General features: G+C 42.0%; 1 protein-coding gene across 1 annotated transcript; it reads left to right on the top strand.

Moving 5' to 3' along the window:
- Positions 1-1,773: 1,773 nt before the first annotated feature.
- Positions 1,774-6,032, top strand: LOC150068337 (olfactory receptor 7E178-like). The gene is made up of 2 exons (XM_090322266.1): positions 1,774-2,785; positions 5,947-6,032. Exons 1-2 carry the CDS (start codon positions 1,774-1,776, stop codon positions 6,030-6,032), a joined length of 1,098 nt encoding a protein of 365 aa, XP_090178392.1.
- Positions 6,033-13,108: the final 7,076 nt, after the last annotated feature.

The raw sequence follows: 13,108 nt of genomic DNA, 5'->3' as shown, positions 1-13,108 counted from the left end.
CATGCTCTAGCTCACATTTCTGTTCTGTTTTTGGATTTCGTAAAAATTAATTTAGGAAAGTACATTACTATCCCTTCCCCCTTTTCAATTTCATTTTATTGCCAGGGTAATGTACAGAGGAGTTACAGTTACATACGTAATCTAGTGAGTACATTTCTTGTTGGACATTGTTAAGCCCACCCGTGTTTTTCTCCCACTTTCCCTCTGTCCACATCCCCAGTTGTAGAGTGCATTTTCAACACATGGTCTTGTGTGTGTTACTGTTACATGGGGTTATCCTTTGTCTTTTGTCTCACAATTTTGTTGTTTTGCTTCCCTTTCCTAATTCAAGTCCATATATATATTTATACAATTCACCAGGTGCCAAAATCAGATTCAGTGACAAGAAGGGAAAAATCATAATGGGGGGAGGCATTAGAAACAAGAAATACCTTCACATGCTATATGAAAATCATGAAGAAAACCCTCTTGTTTCCATATCCTGGAGTTCATTGACCTTAGCATCATCCTATATGGTCATATGCACATTGATTTGAGCCATTGTGATCCTTCGCTTGGAAAATCCTAGACATATACTAATTATCACAAATGAGGGAAACCATGCAGCCTACGGTTCTTTGGGTCTGGCTCGCTTCACTTAATATGATTATTCCAGGACTTTCCATTTCCTTATGAATGGGTTGATGCCATTCTTTCTCATGGTTCATAGAATTCAGTTATGTATATGAAGCACATTTTCTTGATCTGTTCATTGATTGAGGGGCTTCTCGGTTGGTTCCATATCTTAGCTATGGTAAGTAATGCTGGAGTGACCGTGGCTGTGGTGGTAGATTTCTTGGGGCCTTGTTTATGGACATTTGGGTAGATGCCCACAAGTGGGATTGCTGGGTCAGAGGGAAGCTGTATGTTTAGCCCTTTGAGGACTCTCCATACTGCTCTCTACAGTGGCTCAACACATTTACACTCCAATCAACAGTGTAGTAGTGTTCCCTTCTGGACCCATACCTGCCAGCATCTGTTGTTATTACATGTCTTGATCATGGCCTTTCTTACTGGAGTATGGTGGAATCTCAAAGTTGTTTTGATTTTCATTTCTTTTATAGCCAGAGATGGAGAGCAACTCTTCATGTGTCTACTGGCTATTCTTATTTCTGCTTCAGATAAGTCTCTCTAGAGCTCAACAAATTAAACCTCCCCAAAGTAAACCGTCCAAGAAACAACAACCCCATTTAAAAACTGTTCTGTGATTTCTAACAATGCTGTTCACCAGTAGGACAGGAGGATAGGCAAACTTCTGGGTGAGAAGAGGCTAGAAGTGGGGGATTGCCATAACAGAGAAATATTTCTAAGTACACTGCACCTTAAGTATGTTACACATTTTTTATAGTCCATTTTGGTTTTTTTTATTGTAATTAGTAAAAGGGCCACATGATATTTGCCAGATAGAAGGTGCATTAATTCACATACATTGGTACCCTTTCACATGTCTTGGTACCCATTTCCCTCGCCCCCCCACATCACTCACCAGTCTTGGTTTTCCCCCCTACCCTATCAAATTTCAAATATCCAAATACAAATAACTTCAATATATCATATAACAAAGTGATTTCTAACAATGCTGTTCACCAGTAGTACAGGAGGATAGGCAAACTTCTGGGTGAGAAGAGGTTAGAAGTGGGTATTGCCATAACAGAGAAATATTTCTAAGTGCACTGCACCTCAAGTATGTTACATATTTAAACTTATAAATATTTGGATATCTGGTATGTACAGATGAGCATTCATGGACACACATTTTGTTTTTCTAATGACATTTCTTCTTTAAGCAGCTGTCTGGGTGATCTCGAAGCAGAAAATCTAACCACAGTCTCTGAGTTCTATCTACTGGACCTCTCAGATGACCCTGAACTAAAACCAGTCCTCTTTGGGATCTTCCTGTTCATGTATTTGACCACCGTTCTGGGAAATCTGCTCATCATCCTGGCCGTCAGCTCTGACCCTCATCTCCACACCCCCATGTACTTCTTCCTCTGTAACCTCTCCTTGGCTGACATTTGCTTCACATCTACTACGGTCCCCAAGATGCTGTTGAACATCCAGAATCACAGCAGAGCCATCTCCTATGGGGGCTGCATCGCCCAGATGTCCTTCTTCCTCTTTTTTGGCTGCATGGATGATATACTTCTGACTGTCATGGCCTATGACCGATTTGTGGCCATCTGTCACCCCCTGCACTACCCAGTCCTCTTGAACCCTCGCTGCTGTCGCATCTTAGTACTGGTGACTATTTTGTTTAGTTTTCTGGATTCCCAGTCACACAATATATTGATCTTACAATTCACTTGCTTTAAAAGTGTGGAAATCCCAAATTACTTCTGTGATGCTTCTCAAATATTTAAACTCTCCTGTTCTGGTTCCCTTACAAATAACTTGTTCATATATGTAAGTACTGTCATCTTTGGGCTATTTCCTCTTTCAGGGATCCTTTACTCTTATTACAAAATTATCTCTTCCATCCTCAGGATCCCCACAGAAAGTGGGAGGCACAAAGCCTTCTCCACGTGTGGGGCTCACCTGTCGGTGGTTTGCTTTTTCTATGGCACCTTGCTTGGTGCGTACTGTGGTTCCACTGTGTTTTATGGCTCCAAGAAGCTCGTGGTTGCCTCGGTGATGTACACAGTGGTCTCCCCCATGCTGAACCCCTTCATCTACAGCCTGAGGAACAGGGACATTAGCAGGACTCTGAGGAGGCTGGGCAGGAGGATCCTTGGAACCCAGGACTTGGGTAGGACACTTAACTAAATGGAAGAATTAGGCAGCTCTCTGCTTCTTCTTCCATGTGGAAAATGTGAAGAGTGATTGGCTAATTAATTCCCCATCTTGTTCCCTCGTTGCATAGTAGTTAAGAGCCTTAGGATTCTTGAGACTGAGTATTTATAGACAGATGCAAAGATTCAGTTCTGGAGCATAAATGGTTTTTCTGCAGATGAGTAGTGCCTGTGAGGTTCTCAATGCAACTGATGTAAATAGAATGTGCACAGAAGAAAATTACAATGGTATTTTAGACTCTAAGAATTTCTTGGAAGAATTGGAAACACTTAGAAAAAAATTATATTAAGTGAAGTAAGCCAGACACAAAGGAACATAGGCTCAATGGTTTCCCTCATTTGTCATAATCAGTAGAAACATTGGGCTCTACCATGAGAGATCTACAATAGAACAAAGCCTAGATACATAAGGCCATATAGAATGACACTAAATAAAAGACCTCCAGAATATAGAAACAAAAGCCATACAATGAGTGATTGTCCTTCATGTACTAGGTTATCTCTCATCTTTTTTGCCGGCCCTGATTATCGCATATCCTTACAGGATTTCATCCGGTTATCTGATATATTGTTTATATGCGTATTTGGTTATTTGAGGTCGGATAGGGAAGGGAGGAAAACAAGATGAGGGGTGGGGTGGTGGGAGGGAAATGAGGACCAAGACATGAAAAAGATTATCAATGATTGTGAAGTAAGGCACCTTCTTTCTGGTGCATGTAATTCAACCCTTCTAGTAATTACAATAAAAATATATGAAAAAAATACTTTTCCTGGAAGTGGCAATGATAGAGAAGGGAAGAGTTGAATGAAATTTATTTGACCTTTGAGTTTCTCCTGGAATATATGAAGAGTCTAAAAAATTACTTCTGTGGAACTTTTCTAATTTGTTCTTCAAGCACAAGCATATATTCTGAGAGACTACGTACTTTTGAGGTCTGTGTTGTAACTTCAAGGCTCCTTACAGTAGCTAATATGCCTGGTCTGCACCCACCTTCATTTTGAACTACTGCAGTTCTGATGGGCTCAGAGGTGAGTGTCTTGTGCCTGTGGTTTTTGCCTCCTGAAGCTGGACACTGGCTGCCCTCACAGGAACCCTAGAGTTGAGCCTGGAGCTTTCATCCACCCTCAGTGGGCAGGTAGGTTTGGAGTAAATATTCCCTTGTCATGATCTGGATGAGTAGATGAAGTCATGTGCACTCAACGTCATTTTCTATCAAGAAGAAAACCACTGGCAAGAGAATATGAATAACTTTAACTCTGAAAGTCGGGAATATTTTTTGTCTCTCATGGAGGTTGAACTCTGCTGGTGTGTATGGGCACTGTCTAGGCCTGTGAGTGAGCTGGACATGGCTGTACATCTGAGCTGAGGTGGTGGTGAGACCTTGCCCCATTGCTGGACCTACTGAACCAGTTGGCACTGGTTGAAAAAAGACTGGTGAAGTGTCTCTCGCTTTAACTGAAATAGGTTGGCACCACTAGTGAGTATTTTATGTTCTGTGTACAAAATGAACCCACATTGAACCTGAATCCACTGTAAACTGGACCAGAACTGAATCAGGATAGGTCAGTGATGCCTTTGAGGGAGTTGAGCCAACCTGCGGAACGTTGCTTCTGGTCAGGTAGAAAGTGGGCTGATTAGGGGGAGGAATTTCCTTCTGAGCTAGTTAGTTTACACAGCCTCTCTGGATCTTTTTCTGGGTTTGTGTTGGATGTTCTGCAGAATGAAGTAGGGGAAATGGGAATGGCTCACACAACAACTGTCCAGCACTGTAGGGGACAGGAAGGAGAAGCTGGGCTCAGCGGGGTCTGTGCTGCTGACTGCAGAGCTGGTGATGTGATGACATGAGTGGGATGAGGGGCACTGTCTTGAAAACCCCCCCGCTAGGTTGAACCCTCTAGGTGAAAACGGTGTGGAGAGGACACAGGTGGTCCCTTTAGATGTGCTAGGCCCCCAGAAATGGTCCCATTGGCCATGGAAGTACTCCTCTGTGTGTTCCTCCTCTTCCCTCTGCCCTCCTCCCAGTGCTTTCACGGACAGAAATTGCTGTTTTCTCCAGCAGCCTGGTGGTGAACCACCTGGCTCCAGTGTGTCTCTACCACCTCACAGGCTGAATCCCACACTGTGTCCCCTGCCTTTCTATCAATCATCTATCCCAGTGATGCACTTAAAATGTTTATAACTCTTTTATTTAACAAATATTTTTAATTTTTTAAAATTGGTGTCACTATTTATTTGTGAATTTAGTCCTTGGACTTTGGTCCTGGTGCTTAACAAAGTGTGTTAGGCTATCCAAATCTAAGAAATAGTTTTTTCCACCATTACAGAATTGAATTCTTACAATATATACCGGGAAATTCATATTACCGTGAATATCTGGTTAGGCCATAACACACACACACACATACACACACACACACACACACAATCATTCTCTCTCTCTCTCTCTCTCTCTCTCTCTCTCTCTCTCTCTCTCTCTCTCTCTCTTTCTTTGGGTCTCTGACTCAAATGTTGTACTGTCTACTCAGTGGCCTCTGGTGAGGGGACAGTAATTAAATGTGTTCAAAACACAGGAAAGGATAGATGACCTTTGGCTCAAATTAGCAATCCTAGCTCCCCTGGAAATGGCAATCTGAAGATAATGGTTCCAACAAGGCTGTGTGAGCAGTACAGGGGCCTGTTTTCCCTAATGAAGTAAGCTCCTCAAAATGCATACCCCCTTTAAAAATGAGGAAATGAGAGTTTTGACTCAGTAGTAAAGCACCATACTTAAGCAAGGAAACCTCAACAACTAATATTCTACTGTAAAGTTTTAGTTATTCAGGTCATTGGTACTGAAGACACAACAATCAATCATGTAGTTTTTTTGGTTGGTCTGCAATATAAAACTGGGAAGAAGGAAGATGGCGCAGGGACAATAGGGACGCTGCCTAGATTTCTCTGATAAAAAGATAGAACCAGAGAGTCCCACAAGCCAACTACCTACGGATATCCACAACAACAAACTCAAAAAGCAATGGAGAAGGACTCAAACTGGAAAAGAAATCCAGATAAAGCTCACATCCAACTTTCTCAAAGAATTCGGAAAGCGAGGACCCCTCCCCCACCTCTCGTCCAAAGCTGCAGAGAGCCGCGAAAAGTGGCAGCTGGCACCGGAGCGGGTGCCGGCTCCACGTGGGGAAAGCAGCAGTGGGCGCCCGATCTAATCCACGAAAAGCGGCGGCAGTGGAGGGCGCCAGGCTGGGAGCCCAACGGCTGCAGAAACCAGCACAGGACCGGGCCATCGAACGGCGGAAGCAGCAGAACAAAGACGCGGAACCAGAACAGCAAGCAGCGGAACCCAGATGCAGAACACAGTCGGCAGCAAGGACCCGAGAGGACTGAAAGACTCCCCACCACCGTGGAGCACCCGCAGACAGACGCAGAGGTGTGAGTAATACAGCACGTCCCCAAACATATCAGGAAAGCAGAGCCGGTGCCAAGCAATAGAACTTAACTCAAATCCCAACACCCCGCCCGAGAAAGACTGGCAGGAGCAGGGGGGCAAGGAATTTAGAATCCTGTCCCTTCCCTCAACAGCCCCCTCCCTCAGGCCATTGACTGGAGATTGACAGGCGGCTACCCATAAGACCCAGCACCCCACCAAGGGAGGTGGTGCTGTCCCAACTCCCACTTTCCCAACGGGCTCAACCCCCAGCCCTCTGACTGGAGACTGACAAGCGGGTGGACCCTAAGACTCAGCACCCCACGAGGGGAGGCGGAGCTGTCCCAGCTCCCACCCGCCCACCAGGCTCCTCTCCCAGGCCACTGGATCTGGAGAGTGGAGGGTGTTGGGACCCTGCCTTACAACAGTGGGTAGGGGGTGGGGGTAAATAGGAGCCTGCATCTGCCCCCCCTCAATTCTTGAGCGGGGCATCCTCCAGCTGGGAATCCTGAGCAAGACACCACCGAGGGACCCCCCCACAGTCACAGACTCTGACAAAGCAGTGGAAACACAGCAGGGATATGAAGGGTTGACCAGCAGCCAAGCTCCCCTTCTGAGAACCAAAAAGGTGTGGCTCCGCCCTTGGAGCCCACGTCCCCAGCTGGGCCCCGTCCCTGGGAACAGAGGTGTCTCCTGCTGTTCCTGCTGAGAGCCCCAGAAACACTCAATCCCCAGACCCTTGGCTTGGGGCCGCCCCTGGAAGCAACACAGGAAAACGTCTGCCAACAGCGATCAGATGGAAGCTCGCAGATCCATCCCATGGTCCACTGTGAGGCCACTGGCTGGGCTAAGAGCTAGTCGTGCAGCAACACTTAAGTTTCATTCTAATATTTTGCAAACTTTGTACTCAAATACGCTACCTACTTACCCCCTGACCTCTCTATATCTACGTGTTTAATTATTCTCTAGGCTCAGAGGGACTTAAAGACAATAGAGATTGGATTGAGAGGCTTATTGTTTTGGATATAAATCGCTTAGCAGTGAATTATTAGACTAGTCGGTAACTCTACAAAAAGAAAGACTGATAACACCAATCAAAACTTGTGAATATCTAGAGTCTGCCAGCTATAGAGGTCTAGGTTGGATATATCTGAAAAACTATAATTGTGTTTAGTATTAATCTTGCTCCCATTTTCAAATGGGCAGAACAAGAAACTCAAGAAAAATGTCAAATCAAGGAACAACATCCCCCACCCCCTCACCCAATGTAAACAGCCAATGGAACAGTCACTGGCAAACCTAGAGGAGAGTCTTCCAAGTGCTGTACAAATGCAATTGATAAACATCATTAATGAAAAATGTGAAACTATAAAGAAAGAGATAGGGAGGAAGCCATAGCTCAACAAAAGGAAACCATAAACAAGATGATAAGTGAAAAAAAAGAAGCCATAAAGGAGACCATAATAAAGGTTTTTCGAAGAAAAATGGATGAATTCATAGAATCCACACATAAAAAGGTGACCGAACTCCAGCAAATGTTCAAAGAAAATAAAGCTACTGAGCTAACCACTCAAATGGAAATCAAGGAGCTAAAGAAATCCATACATGATCTAAAAGAAGAGATGCAAGGCATCAAAAATGAGCAATTAGTAGCAAGGGAGATGAAAAATAAAGTAGATAGCTTTGATAGCAGGTTAGGCAATGCAGAGGAGAGAATTTCCGGGGCTGAATATAATTTAGATATTATAGAGAAAGAACAGAAAATGAGTCAATTCAAATCTAGGAAAAATGAGATAGCGCTCCAGGAGGTCCAAGATACAATCAAGAAGCCTAATTTAAGTCTAATTGATATTGAGGAGGACGTGGAGAAAAAGGTCAATGGTACTGGAAATATAATTCAGGGAATCATCTCAGAGAATTTCCCAAATATCCAGAAGAGCAGACCCATCCAGATACAAGAAGCTTTTAGAACCCCAAACAGACCTGACCAGAAAAGAACATCCCACCGCCACATCGTAATCCGAACGGGATCAATAGAAACCAAAAAAAGGATCCTAAAGGCAACCAGGGAAAAGGGTTCAGTAACCTATAAAGGAAAACCAATCAGAATAACCCCAGATTACTCAGCAGAGACCATGCAAGCAAGAAGTGACTGGAAGCATATATGTCATGCCCTTAAGTCAAATAAATACCAACCAAGAATACTGTACACAGCTAAGCTCTCATTCATAACTGAGGGAACAATAAAAACATTCCATTCCAGGGAAAAGCTGCAACAACATGTCACAAAAAAACCAGCATTACAGAGAATTCTGAAAGATGTTCTATACATAGAAAACCAAAATAAATGCAATATAGGGAAAGAAATGGCACCTAAACAGCATACCATCTAAGGACCAAGGGAACTGTCAAGACACAGGCCCAAATAAAAGCTTATAAAAATGGTAGGACCTAATAAATATCTCTCAATCCTAACTCTCAATATCAATGGACTTAACTCTCCAATTAAATGGCATAGGCTGTCTAGTTGGATCAAAAAGCAAGAGCCATCGTTCTGCTGTCTTCACGAGACACATCTTACCCCAAAAAACAATCATTTTTTGAGAGTGAGAGGTTGGAATAAACTCTATCAACTAACAGCCCCCATAAACAGGCTGGAGTTGCCATCCTCATATCAGATAAAATAGACTTCAAACTAAAATTAGTAAGAAAAGACAAAGAAGGTTACTACATACTACTAAAGGGATCTTTCCTCCAGGAAGACATAACGATCCTAAATATTTACACACCCAATCCCAGAGCTCCAAATTCATCAAGCAAACGTTACTTACACTGAAACCATACATAGATAGAAATACAGTGATTGTCGGTGACTTTAACACACCACTCTCACCTATGGACAGATCAACAAGGCAAAAACTCAACAAAGAAACCTTAGAACTGAACAACAATATAGACCAACTAGATCTAACAGACATCTGCAGAATATTCCACCCAGCAACAACACAATATACGTTTTTCTCAGCAGCACATGGAACATTTTCCAAAATAGATCACATCTTAGGCCATAAAACAAACCTGGACAGATTCAGAAACACTGAAATTATTCCATGCACACTCTCAGACCAAAAAGGCATCAAACTGGAACTGAACATACATCTCCACCAACGAAAACCAGGTAACTCATGGAGACTGAACAACACATTGTTGAATCACCAATGGGTCATCGAAGAGATCAGAACAGAAATCCAACAGTTTATGAAATTTAACAGTAAGGAGCACACAAAATACCAACTCCTTTAGGACACAGCAAAGGCAGTACTCAGAGGAAAATTTATAGCGCTGAGTGCTTACAACAACAAGTTGGAAAAATTGCAAACCATCAAGTTAATGTCTCACGTTAAGCTCCTGGAAAAAGAGCAACAAATCAACCCTAATCCCAGTAGAAGAAAGCAAATTATTAAAATCAAAGCAGAATTAAATGATTTGGAATCCAAAAAAACTATAGAAAGAATCAACAAAAGAAGGAGTTGGTTCTTTGAAAGAATTAACAAAATTAACAAGCCCTTAGCAAATCTTCCCCAAAAAAGAAGAGAGCATATCGAAATAAACAAAATCGCAGATGAAAATAGTAATATCACGACAGAAATTACCAAGATCCAGAATATCATGAGGAAATACTACTCAAACCTTTATGCAAACAAATTTGAGAATCTCGATGAAATGGATGAATTCCTAGCCAATATTAACATACCCACACTGAACCAAGAAGAACTAAGCCAACTCAACAGGCCTATTTCAAACTCTGAAATAGAAATGGCAATTAGAGAACTTCCACCTAAGAAAAGCCCAGGGCCAGCTGGATTCATAGCTGAATTCTATAAGGTCTTCAAAGCAGAGTTCACACAAATAGTCCTCAAGCTCATCAACGTAATTGAAAATGAAGGTTCCTTACCAAACTCATTCTATGAAGCCAGTATAACCCTCATCCCCAAACCAGACAGAGATTCATCAAAGAAAGAGAACTATAGACCTATATCTTTGATGAACATCGATGCAAAACTTCTCAACAAAATACTGGCCAACCGTCTACAACAACTCATCAAAAAATTATACACTATGATCAAACTGGATTCATCACAGGGAGGCAAAGCTGGTTCAACATACGCAAATCAATTAATATAATTCAACACATCAACAGGAGCAAGGACAAAAATCACATGATTGTCTCAATAGATGCGGAAAAGGCATTTGACAAGATCCAACACCCCTTTATGTTAAAAGCTCTGGAGAAACTAGGAATCCATGGAAAATTCCTCAATGTAATAAAGGCTGTGTATGAGAAACCTACTACTAGTATTACACTTAATGTTGAAAATTTAAGCCATTCCCTCTAAACTCAGGAACAATACAAGGATGCCCACTCTCTCCACTCCTCTTTAACATAGTATTAGAATTCCTAGCCAGTGCAATAAGGCAAGAAGCAAGCATAAAGGGGATCCAAATAGGGAAAAAGGAAAGAAAACTATCCCTCTTTGCAGATGACATGATTCTGTATTTAAAGAATCCTATAGACTCTATTCCCAAGCTCCTTGAGCTGATCCAAAGCTTTGGAAGAGTAGCAGGCTATAAAATCAACCCTCAAAAATCAACTGCCTTCCTTTACCCCAACAGTGAGAGGAACGAGGCAATAATCAGGAAAGAAACTCCTTTCACAATAGCCTCAAAGAAAATAAAGTACCTAGCAATTAGCTTAACTAAGAATGTAAAGGACATTTTTGATGAAAACTTTAAAACCCTGAAAAAGGAAATTAAAGTAGAACTAAGGAAATGGAAAAACCTCCCATGCTCCTGGATTGGAAGAATCAACATTGTGAAAATGACAATCTTGCCAAGAGCTATCTACAAATTCAACGCAATACCCATCAATATCCCTATGTCATTCTTTAAAGAAATAGAAGAGGCAATCCAAAATTTCATATGGAATAATAAAAACCCCGTATAGCAAAAATACTTCTTAGCAGAAAGAACAGCGCTGGAGGAATTTCAATTCCAAACTTTAGACTCTATTACAGAGGTATAATTATCAAAACAGCTTGGTACTGGCACAAGAACAGGCCTGAAGACCAATGGAATAGAACTGAGGACCCAAATATTAAACCACAGCCCTATGGCCACCTAATCTTTGATGAGGGAGCCAAAAAAATAGAATGGAAGAAAGACAGCCTCTTCAACAAGTTGTGCTGTCAGAACTGGTTAAGCACCTGCAGAAAACTAAAGCTGTATCCTTGTTTGTCACCTTGCGCTAGAATTAACTCCAAATGGATCAAAGACCTGGTGGTAAAAGCCGACACACTGAAAACTCTACAGGAAGGAATAGGAGATACCCTAGGCCTCCTTGGCACAGGTCGAAACTTTCTTAATAAGGACCAAGAATCACAACAAATCAGAGAAAGGCTGGATAAGTGGGACTGCATTAAACTGCAGAGCTTTTGATTGGCAAAGGACACAGCTAGTAAACTAATCAGGAAGCCTACAGAGTGGGAGAAGATCTTCACCAACCAAACAACGGACAAAGGCCTCATATCTAAAATATATCAACAACTCAAAAAATTGAATCACTCCAAAACTAACCTCCAAAGTAACAACCATCCCATTAAAAGATGGGCCAAAGACTTAAAGAGAGTCTTCTCTGAAGAAGAAACAAAAATGGCCTATAGACACATGAAGAAATGCTCAACATCTCTGGTCATAAAAGAAATGCAAATCAAAACAACTCTAAGATTCCACCTCACTCCAGCTAGAATGGCCAGGATCAGGAAAACGAATGACAACAGATGCTGGAGGGGATGTGGCCAGAAAGGATCACTACTACACTGTTGGTGGGAGTGCAAACTCGTTCAACCACTATGGCAAGCAGTGTGACAGTACCTCAAAAGGCTAAACATATAACTCCCCTATGAACCAGCAATTCCACTACTTGGCATTTACCCAACCATCCAGCAACAAGGACATACTAAACCCACTAGGACACCATTGTTCATTGCAGCACTATTCACCATAGCAAAGATGGGGAACCATCCTAGATGTCCCTCAGTTGATTAGTGGATCAACTAGTTGTGGTATTTGTACACAATGAAATTCTTTGCTGCTGTCAGAAAGAATGATATCGCCCCATTTGTTAGGAAATGGAATGACTTAGAAAAAATCATATTAAGTGAAGTAAGCCAGACTCAAAGGAATTTAGGCTCAATGGTTTCCCTCATTCGTCATAATCAGTAGAAACCTTGGGCTCTACTAGCAGAGATTTGCAATAGAGCAAACTCTTGATACATAAGGACATATAATGTGAAGGACCTCCAGGATAGTGAAACAAAAGCCATCTAATGAATGATTGTTGTCCTTAATGTACTGTTGTCTCTCATCTCCTTTGCTGTCCCTTGGTTATCTCATATTGGTATAGTATCTCACTTTGTTATCTGATATATTGAATTTATTTGTATTTGGATATTCGAAATTTGATAGGGAAGGTGGGAAAACCAAGACGGGTGGGGGGTGTGGGGGGGAGGGAAACGGGTACCAAGACATGTGAAAGGGTATCAATGTATGTGAATTAATGCACCTTCTATCTGGCAAATATCATGTAACCCTTTTACTAATTACAATAAAAAAGTGCTGATACTAATTACATAGAAGCTTAGAAATTCAGAAACATCGAGAAATTTATAGTTTATGATTTTGTGAAGTTAAAGCTCAGAAAATTGAAAGTGTTGGTGGCTCATGCCTGTAATCCTAGCTACTCAGGAGGCTGAGATCTGAGGATCAAGGTTCAAAGCCAGATATGGCACAAAAGGATCT

Source organism: Megascapheus bottae, chromosome 1 (genome assembly GCF_031878675.1).
Source record: "Megascapheus bottae isolate mThoBot1 chromosome 1, mThoBot2.hap1, whole genome shotgun sequence".
Classification (NCBI taxonomy): domain Eukaryota; kingdom Metazoa; phylum Chordata; class Mammalia; order Rodentia; family Geomyidae; genus Megascapheus; species Megascapheus bottae.
Note: the sequence above shows the minus strand (reverse complement) of the source record. Positions and strands in the feature narration are given on the sequence as shown.

Excerpts from the sequence above, each read along its gene's own strand:
- LOC150068337 (XM_090322266.1), top strand. The coding sequence starts at position 1,774 with ATGAGCATTCATGGACACACATTTTGTTTTTCTAATGACATTTCTTCT. Across the intron at positions 2,786-5,946 it reads CCTTGGAACCCAGGACTTGG|CTGCAGAGAGCCGCGAAAAG; the intron begins GTAGGACACTTA and ends TCTCGTCCAAAG.